Consider the following 21,495-nt stretch of genomic DNA (forward strand, 5'->3'; position numbering starts at 1 on the left):
GATCTGAAAGAGAACGTAGGCCCTCACAGAAATATCAGCCGCATGAGTATGTGTTACTCACCGATGTAGGAGAGCCAGAAACTTATGAAGAGGCTATGTCATGTGATCAAAAGAACGAGTGGTATGAAGCCATGCAAGAAGAGCTCAAATCATTGCATGAGAACCACACATTTGAATTGGTAATGTTACCTAAAGGCAAAAGAACACTCACAAATAAGTGGGTGTACAAGTTGAAGACGGAAGAAAGTAGTTTGCAACCACGATACAAGGCTAGGCTTGTCGTGAAGGGCTTTCGTCAAAAGAAAGGAATCGACTTTGAAGAAATATTTTCACCGGTTGTAAAAATGCCCTCTATTCGAGTTGTTCTTGGGTTGGCCGCCACCTTGAATTTAGAAATTGAACAACTTGATGTAAAGACTGCTTTTCTTCATGGAGACCTAGAGGAAGAAATATATATGGAGCAACCGAAGGGTTTTATAGTCGAAGGCAAGGAGCATCATGTATGTAGATTGAGAAAAAGATTGTACGGTCTCAAGCAAGCGCCAAGGCAATGGTATATGAAGTTCGAATCATTCATGGAAGATCACAGGTATGGTAAGACCAACTCTGATTCTTGTGTTTTTACAAAAAGATTCTCGGATAATTATTTTCTTATCCTCCTACTCTATGTGGATGATATGTTGATTGTCGGACATGATGCTAAGAAAATCAAGAGTTTAAAAAATGAGTTGAGTATAGCTTTTGCAATGAAGGATTTAGGTCCGGCAAAGCAAATCCTTGGCATGAAAATTACTCGTGACAGGTTGAACAAGAAACTTTGGCTATCTCAAGAGAAGTACATTGACAAGGTGTTGGAAAGATTCAACATGAGCACATGTAAACCGTTAAGTATTCCACTTGCTAGTCATTTCAAGTTGAGTAGTGACCAGTGTCCTACAAGTGAGAAAGAGAAGGAAGAGATGATGAAAATTCCTTATGCATCGGCCGTTGGTAGTTTGATGTATGCAATGGTTTGTACAAGACCAGACATTGCTCATGCAGTTGGTGTTGTGAGTAGGTTTCTGTCAAATCCCGGTAAAGAGCATTGGGCTGCTGTTAAATGGATTTTCAGGTATCTTAAAGGTACTTCCAGATTCTGCTTATGTTATGGAAATGGAAAGCCTGAGTTGAGTGGCTATTCAGATGCGGACTATGCCGGTGATGTTGACTCTCGAAAGTCCACATCGGGTTACATGATGATTTTTGCAGGGGGAGCGGTTTCATGGCAGTCAAGATTGCAAAAGTGTGTTACTTTGTCTACGACTGAAGCGGAATATATCGCTATTACCGAAGGAGGTAAAGAACTTTTGTGGATGCAGAAATTCCTACAAGAGTTGGGCTTAAAGCAAGAGAAGACCGTTCTATATTGTGATAGCATGAGTGCTATCTATCTTAGCAAAAATCCGGTGTTGCATTCAAGATCGAAGCATATTGATGTGAAGTATCATTGGGTTCGAGAAAAATTAGAAGAGAAGCTCTTTCAACTCGAGAAAGTCCACACCGACGACAATGGATCCGATATGATGACCAAAGCCTTGCCCGTGACGAAACTTGACTCTTGTAGAAGCAAAGCGGGCATGAATGATCTTCCCACATGAGGTGGAGGGGGAGATTTGTTGACTGGGTCCACTTTATGTGGGGCCCAGTTAGTACTTAAATCAAAACAAACAAAACAAAAGAAAGTCAAAGTGAAAAAGAAAGAATAAAAGAAGGGGGCAGCTTCGTGCAGAAGAGGAGCCCACAGAGAAGAGAGAGAGAAAAAGGCGAGAGCTTTACCGAGAGCTCACAGAGGTGCGCGAGAACAGGAGAAGAAAAGGGGGGCTGAACTTCGCGGTCCCGATTCGAAGGCCAAACGTTATCGGAATTGGCTCAAATTTTAGTATGTTGTTCGTGAGACCGAGGGCTACGAGTTGATCGGTTTCGTTCGTTGAGAATCTCCTCCGAACTCTTCAATCGCGGTTAGGGTTTCTCTCCTCATTTTGTATAAATCCACCTTTGTGGTGAAGAAATGATGTTGTAATGTTGATGTTGTGCCTCTAGTGTGTGACTAGAGAAGAACTTGGTGTATCCTACTATTCTCGGTGATTAGTGAAAGTTTTTGGGGGCGGTCCGTGATTTTTCCCGCTTTGGGTTTCCACGTTAAATATTGGTGTCGATTGTTGCATTTGTTTCCTTATTATTGCAAGTTTATATTGCTGGAAATTGTGGGTTGTTGTTGGAATTAAGTCGATTTCGGTCGGTTTAATTTCGGGGGAGATATTGATCTTGGATTGGTTGAGTTCTTGGCAAATTGTTGCTCGTGGTTCTCCCCAACACTCAGGATTAATGTGCGCAACCCAACAGCTGAGTTCTTCAGCCCCTCTAGAGGGAGAACCTACCGAGTGCGGTTTCCAGAATATCGACTTGAGACCTCGTCTCCACGAGGATGGATACCTGTGTCAAAGTGTGGACGTGAGTACCGTATCTTCAATCCACTTTTGCACGTCAGCGTCGGACTCCCCGCCTTGGAGAAGCTTCGCCACGAGTCACGACTCAGTGGGGGACTCGACGGGCTGGAGAGGGTCCGGTGCAGCCCCCCTAGGATTGACACGATCGCGTTGTCCTCAAGCCCTTCTTTGTCCAGGAGCTACACAGTCATGATCACTTTTCATCAGGGTCATGGACCACGAGGGTTTGCCTTCCACGAGTCCTCCAACGCATCAGCCTCGGTCCATCGTCCTTCAAACTGATTTATTACGATGGGCTATTTGTGGCCTTGGATGGGCATAAGCAAATAATGACTCTTAACGAGAGAAAGCGTCCCGTGGAATAGCGACTAGTTCTGGGGCTGAATTGTTTTGAAGGTCATCCGTATCTTGTCGAATGTTCAGGCTCATTACTGGTGGCTTGGACGATAAGGAACAATGGGTATGGACCCGTAAGAAAGATCCGAGTTTTCGAAGTTGACTTGTAGAAGGAAACTCAGGAAGAGGTCAAGAGCATGGGAAACGCATCTCTCTTCTTGAATGACAACTCTTCGTTCTCAGCGGAGTTCAACGCCGAGGCTTGCCTTCCCTGGGTCAAGCCAAACCACGTCTATTTCCCAGAGTACGAAGATGAGAAGATGAAGAGTTACAGCATGGAGGACGGAAAATTTGATGCAACTAGCAGTCACGTCTATGATGCCCAATGGTTCCAACCTGATTTTTGAACTTAATATTTGAGTTTTTTCTCTTCCTCAATATGAAGATTTTGATGTCAAACCCGGGTCCACTGGAATGGCCCATCTCCACCTTGATCGCAACATAACTACACGTGTGACCCGCGGGATCAACGGTTCGTACAAAAAATTCCTCATTTACCGTTTTCGTTGGTAGAACATATGTTAGTCGTGGGTGTTAGCTTAAATTTTAACTTTTGATTGACTAATTTCTTGGCACGACATGGATAATGCTTTTAGCTGGAGATTATGGATATAAATCTCAAAATAAGGATATGTGCGCATAATTAAAATGAGAGATTAGTTAAGTAATCGTCAAGAGATATCAAATTTTAATTATTAATTGATATCTAACACTCTCTTTACTTTTTACTTTTATATAGTGAGATATATAAGGGTACTTTGGTGATTGAAAATTGGTTATATTTTTTTTTTGCTAAAATGAAAATTGGTTATATATTGTAGAGATAGATATAGACAACAATAGATTAAGAGAATTAGCAATCCACTGAAAAAATTCCAACGCTTATCTAATTTTTCTAATTAATTCAAGAGTAAAACTAAAATATTCGTTGAACATAGGTAATTAGACTACATGGAAAGATAGTTAGAAACATTATATATCTAACTAGGTGTTTGGTTTATTCAAATCGTCAATTGTAATTAATAAGAAATCTACTAAATGGACCTAATTACCTTTTCAAATCACAATAAAAAAAATTGATGCGACTGGATTGGCATTAATGAAATTTACGTTTATGCCCCTTATTGTGCCCCAGTTGTGCCAAGACACTGGTGGTATAGGTATGTGCATGTTGCACGTAGCCATCATTTTTCATGGTAATTACACCAAGGTCACAATAATTGAGAATAGATCGATATATTATGCACATGTTATGATATGATAAAATTTCTTAAGTGCATGAATCCATCTAAATTAATTTTTAGCTTTTATTTTATCTAAATCTTGCTCTACATCCATCTGACTTTTTTCCTAGCTTGAAACATTTTAAATATGCAACTGTTGACATATGTAGATTCATATGCAAACTCTTCATAATTTTTTGAGACTTGATTAATATTTTTTCAATTTTTATCTCAAACCCACTAGGGGTAGAGATTAAGCCAGACCATTTCTAAGGAGTCCTGCTTCGAGCCCACCATTTTAAAGCTCTCTAAGACATCCTAGTCATATCGAAATAATCTAGAATCCCATCACCCATTTTAAGTCATTTGTGCATAAAACAATTCTCATGCAAAGTAAAATTGCACAAATTTCTAACAATGGCAGCAATTAATAAATTCAGGAAATTATAACAAGATGCGATGCATTTATTTATTATAAATAGAATAAACCGATAAAATTATGTATTAACGCTATCAAAAGTTGCACGTTGAGTATAATTTTCACTTTTTCTTTATTCTCTAGTTTGCTGTGGTTGTCAAAATAATTTGGCCTAGCCTTCTTTAAAAATATGCTTCCTTAAGTCATTGGCCAAACAAGTTTCAGCAATAATAGTCGAAAGTCAAAATAGACAAAGACACTGAAATTTTCATTTCTGTTTTTTTACGTAGCCTTAGTGAATACTCGCGCATGATTGCAGATGATTCGACAAATAATAAGCAATTCAAGAAAGTCATAGGTTGACCTTGAGTAATGGGACGTCGAAATTGATTAAAAGTGAAATTCGTGATAAAATTCAAAGACATGAGCATAGAGACCGAGCTATTTAGAGGACCATAAATTATCTTGCAACCTTTAAGAAGCGGTAAAATCTAGATCTTCAACTTATGAAGGTGGCACTCATCTTGAGTAGTTTCAACACAGTTCATAAGACTTAAGAAATCTTACTTGCCCCTCTCCTCGCTAGGATTCTCTCCTTTCCCTCTCATCTTCACCCAACGGTCTTCTTCAATCTCCATGGAAGGGAGCGTTTGAGCTAGATATGAAACCCCCCCCTTTTCTCTTTTTCTTTGGCTACTTTGATTCTCTGTTTTCTTTTTCTTTCTCCCTATTTTGTGGAGCTTTTCTCTTCTGATCTAATCTAGTTCTAGAAGCTTCTCTGTCCCATTTCGGGGAGGTTTCTCCCTTGATCTAGTCTAGGTTTAGGGGTTTTTGCGTATATGATTTCGGGGTTTCAGTTCCCTCAGATTTTGTTGGTGTACAAGTCCAGTTTCGAAGGACATTGGAGGAGCTTCGTGAAAGTTTCGCTTTTGTGGGTGCTAGATCTATGCTCGTTCAACCTTGTTATTCTAAACGGCGATAGTGTTGGGAACGCCTAACCTAAGCGTGCACCACTGAAAGGCAAAGCCATAGTAATAGTTAAAGATCTTGATGTGTGTTGATTGTTGAAGACGTATTCGGTGATCAGCCGCTGATTTTGGTTTGAAAAAGCCATAGATCTGCTCTTTGAGCGTGTGATCAATAACCTTGTTCCGATGATCAATCTTGCTATCTGGAGCTTATTTTAATTTGAAATAATCTGAGATTTGTCTTAGTTTGCAGTTGCACTATGTTGTTTCTCTCTTGTTTTTTTTTGTAAATGAATGACATGTTATTTTGACAAAAAAAAATGGTTATCTCCAACTTTTGAGTTTGAATTCCCTTCATGCCCTAACCAATCTCCCCTTAACTCACTCGCTATTCTTTTTGCCAATCATAAGTACTCAATAATTACTCGATCATCAATACAATATGCATCCGATCAAGCAGTGTATCTTGCCAATCACGAAAAAGGATATTCATTCAAGATAAAGAAAGTAAGCGATAAGATTTGTGAAACAATTTGTTGAAGGAAATTAAATTCCCAAAGGTGGTCTTTTGTATTGTTGAAGAGAAAGAGGGGGAGAAGAAATGAGTTGAGAAAGAAAAGGTGATAGATGAGAATAAATAGTTGGGAGAAAGCTATTTAATTGGACAGAGGACAGAGATACTATAGATAATAGAGAAAAAGCTATTTGATTCATCAAAAGAGAGGGCTATTTTCAACAAATAAAAAAATGTTGGAAACACCTCCCTATTGTAAAAACCCTTGCATTCTTCTAAAGACGTAGACTGATTAGACCGTGTCAACAACGACAAATTTCAATAAGCTAATTAATGGACAGGTGACAATTGAACATTTTAAAGTGATTCAGGAAGCAACATTGCACACTAAAGAGAAGTCGAGGGACCTGCTCACACCAATTATAAATTCAGGGATGATATTGTATATAGGACAAAAATTTAAGGATTATTACTGTTATTTTCCCATTGAAAGAAAATCATCTTGCCAACGGATAAAATCATCACCCCGCCCCAACTGATGTTATGGGCCAACAACGGCTGGTCACTACTTCCTTGTTTACACTTTTTTTCTTCGTTCTTCGTTTGTTTTGGTAAGGAATTACCTAATTTGAAGCGTCGCTTTTGCTTACTGAAACATTGCCCAAGAAAAGAGCATACGTTTTGTATATGGAAACAAAAATATGAAAAAAAATGTTTTGGGAAAAAATATTTTAAATTTTCGTTTAGTTAGGAAAATAGACCGGAACTCTTTTAGAAAGTAAGGAGAATTAAACTCATCAAAACATATGACGGAAATCATTTACTTAAAAATATATATGGGTTTTTTTATGGATTTTATTCGAAAACTCTTGGAAATTAAACTATCTTTTAGATTAGCTATATTCTATAGAAAGATTTGAAAATAAGTTAATGATAACTGCACCACAGTAATTTGATAAAAAGCTTGAAAATGAAACTGTCTTTTTGATTTGGTGTATTTTATAGAAAGATTTGAAACATGGCCTAGGAAAAGAGCATACGTTTTGTATATGGAAACAAAAATAAGAAAAGAAATGTGTGGGGAAAAAAATATTTGAAATTTTCGTTTATTTAGGAAAATAGACCGGAACTCTTTTACAAAGCAAGAAGGGTTAAACTCGTCAAAGCATATGACGTAGATTCAAATTAAATTATCATTTACTTAAAAAAATATGGATTTTTTATGGATTTTATTCCAAAATGATTGGAAATTAAACTATCTTTTAAATTAGCTATACTCTATAGGAAGATTTGAAAATAACTGAACGATAACTGTACCACAGTCATTTAAAAAAAGCTTGAAAATGAAATTAGGCTTTTGATTTGGGGTATTCTATAGAAGGATTTGAATCTTAATCAAACCAAGAGAAAACTGTATAGAGATATATTCGTTCAAGGAAAAAAAAAACGAAGCGATACGATTTGTGAAACGATATGTTGAAAGAGGAAACTGAATCCGCAAAGAATGTCTTTCCTCTTCCACATAAGAAAGGACCCGCCTCGTGTTTTGAGGAATAAATTCATCAAAGAAGTTGCACACCAGGCAAATTGATCATTCAATCTACGACGAAGAAATGGCGAATTGGGAAGAACTCCCTCAAGTGATCCGAGGACTCATCGTTCGTCGACTAGCCACGGAAGACTTTTTAGCTGTACGACGGGTGTGCACCTCATGGCGGACCGCTGCCGCCAAAGAGACGTTCAATGCAAAATCTAGAGCCCCGTGGCTCATGATTTATACGTACAGCCGAATAGCCAAGTTCTGCAGCCCCTCTACAGGGAGTACTTACCCAGTGCAGTTGCCACGATACCATGGCCAGACCATGTCTACACCAGGATGGATACTAGTGTCTAGGGGGCCCAGCGAGTACCGTATCGTCAATCCGCTTTCATGCATCAGCATCGAACTCCCCGCCTTGGAGAAGCTTCACGGCGACATACATCACATCCACAAGATCGCATTGTCCTCAAGCCCTTCTTTGTCCAGGAGCTACGCAGTCATGATTTCTTATGGCAGATCACAAGGGTTTGCCTTTCTCAGATCAGGAGACGATGCGTGGACAGCAGTGAATGATGCGACGCATCTGCCTTGGTCCAACGTCATTCGACTGGTTTATTACGATGGGCTATTTGTGGCCTTGGATGAGCAGAGTCGAATAATGACTCTAAACGAGAGAAAGAGTCGCATGGAATCGCGACTAGTTCTAGGGCTGGATTGTTATGCTGACGGCGATCCGTATCTCGTTGAATGTTCGGGCTCATTGCTAGTGGCTTGGAAGATATGGGGCGAAAAGTATGGTGGATACGTGAAAGAGATTCGAGCTTTCAAAGTTGATTTGGAGAAGGGAACTGAGGAAGAGATCAAGAGTTTGGGGAACGCGTCTATCTTCTTGAATGGCAACGCTTCGTTCTCGGTGGAGTTCAACGCCGAGTCTTGCCTTCCCGGGATCAAGCCAAACAGCGTCTATTACCCGGATTACGAAGATGATCAGATGAAGAGTTACGGCATGGAGGATGGAAAATTCGAGACATACATCGATGAAACTAGCAGTTGTCTCTTTGATGCAACTAGCAATTGTCTCTATTATGATGCAACTAACAGGCGTCGCATCTATGAAGCCAAATGGTTCCAACCTGATTTTTGAACTTAATGTTTGAGTTTTTTCTCTTCCTCAATATGAAGATTTTGATTCAAACCTGGGTCCATTGGAATGGCCCATCTCCACCTTTGATCGTTAAGAGCCCTACACGTGTGTGACCCACGAGATCAACGGTCAAAACAAATAATTCCTCATTTACCATTTTTCGCTCATAGAACATATGTTAGTAGTGGGTGTTAGTTTAGATTTTTAATTTTTGATTAACTAATTTCTTGGACATGGATTTGAATGTTTTTAGCGGAAGATTACAGATATACATCTCAAAATTAAGGATATGTGCGCAAAATTAAAACAAGAGATTAGTTAGGTAATCATCTAAAGATATCAAATTTTAATTATAAATTGATATCTAACATTCTCTTTACTTTTATATAGTGAGATGATATAAGGGTACTTTGGTCATTGAAAATTGGTTACATATAGTAGGGCCTAATATCCTAAAATACCTCAAACTTTAACATTTGTCCCAGTTTTACCTTTTGTTTTATAAAAAACCTCCAACTTTAGGTTATGTTCCAATTCTACTATAAACTTTTTTTGTCCCATGAAAAACCATCAACTTTAGGTATTGTTCCAATTCTACCATAAACTTTCTTTTATTCTATGAAAAACCCGCAACTTTACGTCTTGTCTTTATTTTACCCTAACATTTTTACAATCTCATAAAAATCAACAAACTTTTATTAGAGTCACAAATCTACGCCCATCGACCATCCGTCCAAAATTTCTTGTTGACAATGGAGAGATGGAAAACTCCTAAGCACAAGTTGTTTGAGTGTCCTGAGCGTGAGTTATCCGACCGCGAGAGATGGAATATTCCCACGAATGAGAAATTGAAGACCAAGCGCAAAATCATTAAGGGTGATTTTGACGGAGAGTTAATAGAAAGTAAATTTGGAACTCAAGTAAAAGTTAGTGATCTTTTATGAGATAAAACAATTAGAGTGAAATTGAAATTACACCTAAAGCTGATTTTTTTTATGAGACAAAAAAAGTTTAGGGTAGAATTGGGATTGGACTATTATTTTCCCTTTGAAAGAAAATCATCTTGCAAGCCGCCCCAGCTGATGTTATGGTCCAACAACGGCTGGTCACTACTTCCTTGTTTACCGTTTTTTTCTTCGTTCTTCGTCTTGTTTCGGTAAGGAATTACCTAATTTGAAGCGTTGCTTTTGCTTACTGAAACATTGCCTAGGAAAAGAGTATACGATTTGTATATGGAAACAAAAATAAGAAAAAAATGTATTGAGCAAAATATATTTGCAATTTTCGTTCATTTAGGAAATGGACCGGAACTCTTTTACAAAGTAAGAAGTATTAAACTCATAAAAACATATGACGTAGATCATTTACTTAAAAAATATATACGGGTTTTTATGGATTTTATTCGAAAATGCTTGGAAATTAAACTATCTTTTAGATTAGCTATATTCTATAGAAAGATTTGAAAATAAGTGAATGATTACTGCACCACAGTAATTTGAAAAAAGCTTGAAAATGAAACTATCCTTTTGATTTGGCGTATTCTATAGAATGATTTGAATCTAAATCAAATCAAGAGGAAACTGTATAAAGATATATTCGTTCAAGGAAAAAAAAGAGAAGCGATAAGATTTGCGGAACAATATGTTGAAAGAGGAAACTGAATCCGCAAAGATTGTCTTTCCTCTTTCACATTAGAAAGGACCCGCCTCGTGTTTTGAGGAATAAAGTCATCTAGAAGTTGCACGCCAGGCAAATTGATCATTCAATCTACAAAGAAGAAATGGCAAAATGGGAAGAACTCCCTCAAGTGATCCTAGGACTCATCATTCGTCGACTAGCTACGGAAGACTTTTAGCTGTTCGACGGGTGTGCACCTCATGGCGGTCCGCTGCCGCCAAAGAGACGTTCAATGCGAAATCGAGAGCCCCGTGGCTCATGATCTATACGTACAGCCAAATAGCCGAATTCTCCAGCCCCTCTACAGGGAGTACTTACACAGTGCAGTTGCCAGGATATCATGACCAGACCTTGTCTACACCAGGATGGATGCTCGTGTTAGAGGGGCCCAGCAAGTACCGTATCGTCAATCCGCTTTCGTACATCAGCATCGAACTCCCCGCCTTGGAGAAGCTTCACCACGACCTACATCGCATCCACATGATCGCATTGTCCTCGAGCCCTTCTTCGTCCAAGAGCTACGCAGTCGTGATTTCTTATGGCAGATCGCCAGGGTTTGCCTTTCTCAGATCAGGAGAAGATGCGTGGACGGTAGTGAATCTTGTGATGCCTCTGCATTGGTGCCCCATCCTTCAACTGATTCATTGCGATGGGCTATTTGTGGCCTTGGATGAGCAGAGTCGAATAATGACTCTTAACGAGAGAAAGAGTCGCATGGAATCACGACTAGTTCTAGGGCTGGAATGTTATGTTGACGGCGATCCGTATCTCGTTGACTGTTCGGGCTCATTGTTAGTGGCATGGAAGATATGGAGCGAAAAGTACGGCGGACCCGTGAAAGAGATTCGAGTTTTCAAAGTTGATTTGGAGAAGGAAACTGAGGAAGAGATCAAGAGCTTGGGGAACGCGTCCCTCTTCTTGAACGGCAACTCTTCGTTCTCGGTGGAGTTCAACACCGAGTCTTGCCTTCCCGGGCTCAAGCCAAACAGGGTCTATTACCCGGATTACATAGATGATCAGATGAAGAGTAACAGCATGGAGGACGGAAAATTCGAGACATACATCGATGCAACTCGCAGTTGTCTCTTCGATGCAACTGGCAATGGTGCAACTAGCAGGCGTCGCATCAACGAAGCCAATTGGTTCCAGCCTGATTTTTGAATTTAATGTTTTGAATTTTTTCTCTTCCTCAATATGAAGATTTTGATGTCAAACCTGGGTCCACTGGTATGGCCCAGCTAAGGGCCCTACACGTGTGAACCACGGGGATCAACCTTCAGTACAAAATTTTTTTCCATTTAGCTTTTTTGATAATAGAACATATGTTAGTAGTGGGTGTTAGTTTAGATTTTAATTTTGGATTGACTAATTTCTAGGGACGACATGGATTTGGATGTTTTTAGCAGGAGATTACGGATATACATCTCAAAATTAAGGATATGTGAGCACAATTAAAATGAGAGATTAGTTAGGTGATCATATGGAGATATCAAATTTTAATTATAAATTGATATCTAACATTCTCTTTACGTTGATATAGTGAGATGATATAAGGGTACCTTGGTCATTGAAAACTGGTTATCATAAATAGTCAAATAAATACCATAAATAGATTGCTAGGTTCAAATTCAATTTGCATCTGAATCCCAACAAACCATTTGAAATTTGTGAGTGTTATCCCTAATATTGTTGGAAGTTGCTAGACACAAAATAGAAAATGGGAAATTGATACACTCTCCGAGTATTTAGACCGAACAATCGAACTAACTGGATTGGCACCAGTAAAATTGGGCGCTTATGCCCCTTATTGTGCCCTTAATTGTGCCAAGACACTGGGGCGGATAGTAACCAAAACATGGAAAACAATTTTTTTGCTTTTTGAAGGTGTTTTTTCCAGTGGTGGAAATTCCATGACTAGTTTATTCTCCATAAAATTAACGCCCGAAAATCCGAAAAACTTTTTCTTGGAAGTTATTTTCTTCGTTCGTTTCGTGGAAAATGCAACGTTTTTAGAAAATATTTTTCGGAAAGTCATCTTCTAGGAAAATATTTTTGTCATTCGGTATGAAAAATCCTCATTGCACTCATTTTACTATATTTTTTTCTTTTATTTTTAAAAATCGAATTTTTATTTATTTATTTTTAAACTTTAATATTTTAATTTTTTAATTTTCTTTTTTTCTCTTTTTTTTTCTTTTCTATTTTCTTTTGCCGGCCACCGACCACAGCGACTGACAGGGACTAGCCACAGGCGAGGCTCAGCCTCGCTCGAGCCTTTATGACCTTAGGTGAGGCCTCGCCTCACCTCATCAGCCTCGCTAGCCTCAAGCGAGGCCAAGCAACGCCAAATCTGGTGAAACTCGGCCTCGCTCAAGCTTCACCGGCATCGAGTGAGGCTGAGCATCACCGGATCTAGTGAGGCCTCGCTGGAGCCCAAGCCTCGCCTGTGGCCGGACGCCGTGGAAAAAAAATAAAGGAAAAGAAAATAATTAAAAATGGTTTTTTTAAAAAAAATATAAATAAATAAAAGAAAAAATAAAAATAAAAGTAAAATTTGTTATGTGAAAAAAAGTGAGGTGGAAGAAGATATGGAAAATGTTTTCCGCTTTCAGAAAGCAGAAAACATTTTCCTGATTTTTGAAAGTGTTTTTTCCATTGGTGAAAATCGTTTTCCATGACTAGTTTATTTTCCATGAAACGAACAAAGTCTTAATAATTTAATCATTTTCTGATCTAGCACCTGGATTTTGTTTAATGTGGAATGGGAAATTGATACACTCCCTGAGTATTTAGACCGAATAATTGATGTGTGTCACTTTCCTGAAGTCACTTTTCTTTTAGCGTTCCTTTACTTTGGCCTGGCATTGAAAAAAAAACTTTTCTTTCTAGGGTAATTAGACCAATGTCACAATAATTGAGAATGGACCGATTCGCTATTTTATTCACTTGCTATGATATGATAAAATTGCATAAATACATGAATTCGGGGTTCATCTAAATTAATCTTTGTTTTATTCTTGCAACTTAATTTAAATCTTGCGACACGCATTTTGACTTTTGTTAATTTAAAATATTTGAGACTACAAACATGCAAGTTAACGTATGTAGATTCATATGTAATTTTTTTTCCTTGTTCTTTTGAAATGTAAGTAACGTTTTTTTTTTTAATTGTATCCCGAGCAGACTAGAAAGGATTAGGGAATAGGTTGAACCCTTTCTAATGAACCTTGCTTCGAGGCCCACAATTCAAAACTCCAAGGGGTAATGAACCGAGAAACTGAAGAATGAAGGGTTCAGAACCTATGCTTAAAGATGGAAAGCTATTGCTTCACAAGTAAAGCCCGCCATAAGTGAAGATGAGCTCATTGAGCTCTTTCTAAAATCATTGTCAATTGAGTATTATGACAAGCTTCATGTATCAGGCTGTCAAACATTCACCATGTTGGTAAAAGTGGGTGAGAGAATTGCATGGGTATTGAAAGAGAAGAAGGCTCAAGAAACAGCAGCACGAAGGCCTTACCCCGGGAAAAAAGACAAAGAGCCCATCCGAGAAGCGGCTATGGTGTCTAGCCCAAATACTCATCAAGCATCATTTCCAAAGCAATCGAATGTCACTTGGAAAAACCCAAGGCAGTTCGAGCCAAATAAAGGGCCCGTGAGGCAATACACACCGTTGCCCCGACCCTGTCGAAGCTATTACCAATGCTTCTAGAAAGGCATTTGGTGGCCAAAGAAGTACCAAGGGACAATCTCATAAGATTTTCTTGATATGATGGATCAAAAACCTGCACCTATCACATGGGAAAAGGGGACATGATGTAGATAATTGTCACACTCTAAAGGACAAGGTTCAACAGCTCATTGACAAGAAGATATTGAACTTCCAAGAGCCCGAGCCAAATGTACATCAAAATCCTCTTCTTGAGCACAATACAATAAACATGATCAAAGATGAAGAAACAATGATCAAGTCTGACAATGAAGATGAATATGAAATCAAGATTAAAGCTTCTCGATTAGGAGATGCCCGGTTTCGTCAAGAAGCGCTCCTAAAAGGCAAGATTGTAGATAACTTGGGAGAAGACTCCGGAAGGTATAACTTTCAAGTGAAATATACCCCACCGCCATGGGCATTCAAAAATAAAGTAATTGTGCCTGATGGCTGGGGTGGCGTGGATGATGAAATCGGCCCTGAGGAGAAAGCCCTGTCTAAGAAGGAAATGCTCCAAGATGAAACTGATGAGGATGAAAAGGAGAAAGAAAAAGTTCGACAAGGTGAAAGGCGTTTCACCCAGAAATCATCAAAGTAAGGCAAAACCGTAGATTTACTCGGTCAAGACAGCAGTAAATACAATTACCATGTCAAATATACTCCACCACCATGGGCGTTTAAAAATGAAGACATTGTACCTAATGGATGGGGTGGCATGGATGAGATCCCGATCAGCCAACTAAATCTCAAAGAGAATGAAGATCAAGAGGAGAAAAAGAAGAAAAAGATTCGCCGAGGTGATAGGCGATTTGTTCAAAAAGCACGAAAACAAGGTGAAATTGTTGATTTTCTGGGTCAAGATAGTGGACGGTATAATTACCGTGTCAAATATACACCTCCTCCGTGGGCATTCAAGAAGGAAATGATCATACCTGATTGCTAGGGTGGAATGGATGCTGATGAAGCCAATAGAAGCATGGTATCCATGATTACACCACTTCTGATCAAGCTTGATGAGGTAGATAAATATAAGGAGGAGGAAGGTCCTGTCAAACCAATCACTATCCAACTTCCCATTGATCAACTAAGGATCGAAGAAGAAGAAACACAGCCTGTGATTATCACTCTCTCTCCAAAAGAAAAGTTTGATACTAAGTGTGTACCTTGGGGATCACTCTCCTAAAGAAGTCGATGCCATAACCCGATCGGGGAAATGCAAGGTCCCTAAAGAAGGTGAGCAAGAAAAGAAAGGAGTAACCGAAGAAGATATCAAACAATTGCTTTCAGTTATGAAGACAAGCGAATTTGAGGTAATTGAACGGCTGAGAAAGATGCCGGCACAGATTTCTCTGTTGGATCTCTTCAAGACTTCAGAAAGCCACAAAATAGTGCTTATGAAGCTTCTCAATGAAGTGCACGTCTCGGAGACAATTAATGAAATACAATTGGAAGACTTTGTTGGCGCTATTCTTCTGAAAGATCAAATTGCCTTCTCCGATGAAGATTTCCCAATCGATGGGCGTTCCTATAATAAGGTGTTATATATTGCCGTCAAATACCGGGGCAAAGAGGTGTCACGTGTGCTGATCGATAATGGTTTCACACTTAATACTAAGCACATTGCATCGCTTGGGAATTAGCGAAAAGCTTATCAAGCCATCTAAGGTCTGTGCATTCGTTTGATGGAATGAAGAAAGACGTTATTGGCGATATCGAGCTCGAGGTAAACATAGGCCCTGTGCCTTTCCTAATTGACTTCCAAGTAGTGGATATTCCGAGGACTTTCAACTTGTTACTCGGAAGATTTTGGATTCATATGGTTGGTGTTATTCCTTCAAGTCTCCATCAGAAGGTCAGGTTCGTCATTAATGGCAAGATGATCACTATACACGGGGAGACGGATTTCACCACTTACAAAGAGAGTGCAATACCATATGTCGAACCCGAAGTGAAAGAAGAACCAAGATATCATTCCTTTGAAATGATCTCAATGGTGTAAATCCCTGCCAGTTGCATTATAAAATCCCTAGAGTTCTCAACATCATCCATTATGTCTGGAAGGGTGTTATACCAGTATAGATTTACTCCCGGTAATGGTCTTGGATCGAAATCCCAAGGAATCATAGAACCTATCACTTGCTACAAGAATGAAATACGAAGTAGGTTATGTTCCAGATAGCTCTAAAGATCACCATGGAGGCCAAGGCCGAGGTCGAAAGAACCATGGAGGCTATAGAGGCCGAGGTGATCGCATCATTAATCCATCCATATGGAAGGGCAAAGCTAAAGAGCTTCCCTATCATCAGATCCACATCAAGGAAACTTTTCCTAGACCTTCCAAATTACTTCAAGAAGAAAATTTACATGCAGTGGAAGAATCGGTTTTGCCTGGTTTATTCGAAGAGAATACCATCAACGTTATTATAACCGAAGCAGAAGATACCTATGCACTGGAGTAGGAAGATTCTCTTGAACTTTTGCTATTAGCCTTTTCCATTGCATTTTGTTGATTATAATTTCAAATTTCTTGTGATTTCATTTGCAATTTTAGTTCAATTGCAATTTACATTCCTGTTGATATAGATGTAATCACGTCTTTCAATTTAATAAAAGTGGTTAAATGTTTTGTTAAGGACATGTAGAAACAAAACCAAACCTATGATGAACATTACCCTCATTCGTGAGGCTTGAGGCTTTGGGTTTCTATATTGCTCCTCATTGCGAAAATGATTTTAAAAGCAAGGAAGTTTGATGATATGAAGACTAGTTCTATCTTTATATTCTTTCAAAATGAATTTCAAAATGAATTTCCAAAAGGTTTTTCATAGGATCACGTGCGTTACTTACTTCATATGCAATTACTAATCTTGTTTGGTACATGTCAGGCATGAGCATTCGCATATCTATAATAGGTTCATATGTGGCCTAAATCTTTCCAAAGAGATCACTTGCGATATTGAAGAAGATAACGAGGATGAGAATGGGTCAGAAAGGAATGGATTCGTCATGAAGAATCAAAGCCACTCACATTAGAGAAAACGATCACTATTAATCTGGGCGATAAAGAAAATCCCAAAGAAGTTAAGATTGGAGAAAGTCTTCCTACAATAGAAGTAAAAAGAATCACATATTTGCTAAGAGAATATCATGATATATTCGCATGGTCTTATGCTGACTTGCCAGGCCTTGATCCGAGCATAGTTGAACATGCTTTGCCAATCGATCCAAGTATTCCACCAAAGAAGCAAAAACTAAGGCGAAAGAAGCCGGACTTGGCAAAGAAAATAGAAGAAGAAGTGATGAAATTACTGAAAGTCGGTTTCATTGAAGTAGTACCATATCCAGAATAGGTTGCCAACATAGTACCCGTAATGAAGAAAGATGGTCGAGTACGGGTGTGCGTTGATTATCGCGACCTAAATAAAGCAAGCTTTAAGGATGATTTCCCGCTTCCACATATAGATTTATTAGTGGATAGCACTGCTGGATTCAAAACATTTTCATTCATGGATGGTTTCTCAAGATATAATCAAATCCTCATGAAGAAAGAAGATAAGGCGAAGACGTCCTTCATAACACCATGGGGCACATTTTGTTACAAGGTGATGCCTTTCGTTTTGAAAAATGCTAGTGCCACATATCAAAGAGCAATGGTAACTTTGTTCCATGACATGATGCATAAAGAAATCGAAGTATATGTGGACGACATGATCGCGAAATCCAAACAAGGAGAAGATCATGTTGAAGTGCTTCGCAAGTTATTTGAAAGACTCAGAAAATACAAGTTGCGACTAAACCCCAACAAGTGTGTATTTGGGGCAAAATCTAGCAAATTGCTAAGATTTGGGGTCAGTATCAGGGGCATCGAAATAGATTCCTCCAAGATCAAGGCAATATACGACTTAAAGGCTCCTTTTACGGTAAAAGAAGTGAGAAGCTTAATGGGGCAATTAAACTACATTGCTCGTTTCATCTATCAACTTTCTGAGACGGTTAAACTATTCTTCAAATTGTTGAGGAAAAATGCCAAAGTGAAGTGGGATGCGGAATATCAACAAGCATTTGACAAGATCAAAGAATATCTAGTATGCCCACCAGTGCCGGTACCACCAATTCCTGGGGTTCCGCTGATCTTATATTTGATGATTCACTATGAGCCATTAGAAACGGTGCTTGTACAAAGAAGACCAAATGATGGTAAAGAACAAGCCATTTATTACTTGAGCAAGAAGTTCACAACATCAGAAATGAATTACCCTGCAGTCGAAAAGACATGCGTTGCGTTGATTTGGGTGTTACACAGATTAAGGCAATACACCCTCCATCATCACATTTTGCTAGTGACTGAGAATGATCCGATCAAGTATCTTCTTGAGAAATCCTCCTTGGTCAGGAAATTAGCAAAGTGGCAAGTTTTATTATCTGAATTTGACATTAGAAATTCATCCCAAAAGTTAGTCAAAGGACGTGCAATAGCAGACTTGTTAGCGAAAAATTCGCAGAATATCGCCAATCCTGAAGAACAACTTGATGATCGTATATTAACAATGGTCAACGATAAATGGACCATGTATTTTGATGGTGCGACCAACTTATCTGGATCAGAAACTGGGGCAGTACTGATCTCCCCAGAAGGCCAACACTATCCGGTATCTGCGAAATTAGTATTTCCATGCACTAATAACGTCGCTGAATACGAAGCATGCATTCTCGGCTTGTAATTAGCCCTTTCAATGAAAATAAAGAAGTTGCAAGTATATGAAGATTCTATGCTCATCATATTGCAAACAACTGATGAACGGCAAACTCGAGATGCCAAACTAATTCCTTACCACAGATACTTAGAAGAGATGATAGAAAACTTCGAAAAAGTAATATTCGATTATCTCTTAGGAGCTCAGAATCATTTTGCAGATGCTCTTTGTCATCCTTACTACAAGTTGAAGATGGTATGGATATAAAACCATTGAGAATTAATATTCTTGAACAACCAGCTCATTGCATGATGTTTCAGGCAGAGTTTAACAACGAACCATAGTATCATGACATCAAAAGGAATCTTTAATCAGGAGAATTTCATGAAAGAAGCCAACCAGGTGACAGGAAATTTATAAGGAAGATAGCCAACAAATTCTTCCTCAGTTCCTCAGTGGTCAAATCCTCTACAAGAAATCATTTGATTCAACCCTACTAAGATGTGTGGATGCTACAGAAGCTGAACAGATCATGAAAGAAATTCATGAGGGTGAATGTGGATCACACATGAATGGAGATCTTCTAGCTCGAAAGATTATGAGGTTGGGATATTATTGGATAACAATGGAAACAGATTGCATCCAACATATGGGATGTTGTTATCAATGTCAAGTTTATGGAGACAAAATTACTGCACCGCCAAATAAGCTGCATCAAATGTCCGAGCTATGGCCATTTTCAATGTGAGGCATTGATAGGATTAGTCCAATCAACCCCAAGGCCTTAAATGGGCACCGGTTTATCTTGGTTGCTATTGACTATTTCACTAAATGGATTGAAGCAAACTCCTACATGAATGTTACTGCCAAAAATGTTGCAAGATTCATTAGGCGGAACATCATTGCTAGGTATGGAGTTCCAGAAGTAATAATTACGGACAATGGCTCAAATCTAAACAACAAGATTGTGGATGATTTTCTCGAACACTTCCACATCCGACATCTGAACTCATCTCCATATCGTCCACAAATGAATGGAACAGTTGAAGCGGCAAATAATAATATCAAGAAGATATTGACCAAGATAGCTAAAAATTATCGTGATTGGCATGAAAGGTTACTGTATGCTCTGATGGCATATCGAACTTCAATTCGAACATCAACTGGAACAACCCCGTTTTCCCTGGTTTATAGAATGGAAGCAGTGCTACCTGTTGAAGCAGAAATTCCTTCATTAAGGATATTATCTCAATTGAAGCTTTCAGAAGCTGAGTGGATTCAACAAAGATATGAAAAACTCAACATGATCGATGAAAAGAGATTAAGAGCTATATGCCATGGACAAGCCTATCAGAAAAGAGTAGCTAAATCCTTTAACCAAAAAGTGAAACCAAGGCATTTCAAAATAGAGAATTTAGTAGTGAAGAAAGTCATCTTCAACAATTCAGATCCTCGTGGCAAATTCACTCTGAATTATGAGGGTCTATACATTGTCAAGAAAGTTCTTCCTAGAGTAGCATTGATTCTTGTAGATATGGCAAGAACAGAATTAGCCTATCTTGTAAATACAGATGCTATCAAGATTTTCTACCCATGAAATGAAGACGAACATTCAAGAAGAGATTTGGGTTACTTTAGAACATGTGCAATATCATGCATATCATGCATACCATGCATTTCATTAACATGTTTATCTTTTTTGCAGAAGAAAGAAAAAGGAGTCCGAACTAGTCAATGGTTTCAAAAATCCCAATGAAGTTGTCAAATAATAGAGAGAAGTATTATTTCCAATTCAATTTTCCGTTGATATTTCCTAATGTGCTTTTCTTTTTATCATCCCCAGGGAGACAAAGAAAAGGGAGCAACAAAAGAAAAATCCCCAGTGGAATCAAAGAAAAACATGCAAACAAGAGAGATCTTGGTAATTTGATCAGACAGGTATCCTTAAATCGTGAGTGCATGTATTAAAAAAAGTTATCTTTCTAAGAGAAAATCGAACTTCTTTTTCCCCAAGTAGAATGACACTAAGGCTGAGCAAAAAAAAAACACATTTTTTTGAAAAAAAAATACCTCAGAAATGTTTCAATCAAAAGTTTTGAAACACACTTTCTTTGAGAATGCATTAAGTATCAAAATTCCTAAAAATGGGTAATTTGACAAAAGGCTTCGAAAAATTTCAAAGAAAAAGTTTGGATCAAATCGAATGGAAAGACCTTCAAATGATGAAAGATAAGCCGTATCCAAACACGTCCCCTATACACTCAAGATCAAAGTGAAAGAGTGAGTAAAAAAACTCATCCAAAGGAAATATGGGATGTTCGCAATGATTATATGGATTGAAATGATGAAAGGCGGTCATTTCACTATCCCAACACACATGATTATCCATTGCAAACCAAATCTGAGCTGAAACAGTGGAGAAGTTTTTCCAAAACAACCCTGTTAAGAATCATCCCACATTGGGGCAAATCAGGAGGTTTGTGATTGACAGCTATGGAGAATAGGATCAAGAAAGATTTTATTGCATACTCTTGCATTAATCTTTCTGTGATAACTTCAGATGAAGTCATATGAAAGCTCAAGACATCCCAAGAGGAAGAAGAGCACTTCATTTCTTATACCCAAACACATTACCTTTGGCAAAGCCCAATTGAGCTCAAATATTCATTTTAGAACCCTAAATTGGTGATCATCTGTTCACACTGGAGCATGAGCATATGATC

At 38.5% G+C, this 21,495-nt stretch overlaps 2 protein-coding genes and 1 pseudogene across 2 annotated transcripts; all 3 read left to right on the top strand.

The window, feature by feature from the left end:
* The first annotated feature begins 2,047 nt into the window (after positions 1-2,047).
* On the top strand, positions 2,048-3,229 carry LOC130134820 (uncharacterized; annotated as a pseudogene).
* Positions 3,230-7,618: 4,389 nt separating this feature from the next.
* LOC115668770 (F-box/kelch-repeat protein At1g57790-like) lies at positions 7,619-8,689 on the top strand. The gene has a single exon (XM_030590165.2). It carries the CDS (start codon positions 7,619-7,621, stop codon positions 8,687-8,689), a length of 1,071 nt encoding a protein of 356 aa, XP_030446025.2.
* A 1,788-nt stretch (positions 8,690-10,477) lies between these two features.
* LOC130134821 (uncharacterized) lies at positions 10,478-11,527 on the top strand. The gene has a single exon (XM_056302524.1). The coding sequence runs from the start codon at positions 10,478-10,480 to the stop codon at positions 11,525-11,527; it is 1,050 nt and encodes a 349-aa protein (XP_056158499.1).
* Positions 11,528-21,495: the final 9,968 nt, after the last annotated feature.

Source organism: Syzygium oleosum, unplaced genomic scaffold (assembly GCF_021117445.2).
Source record: "Syzygium oleosum isolate NSW1041296 unplaced genomic scaffold, Sole_v2.1 Sole_v2.24, whole genome shotgun sequence".
Lineage (NCBI taxonomy): Eukaryota > Viridiplantae > Streptophyta > Magnoliopsida > Myrtales > Myrtaceae > Syzygium > Syzygium oleosum.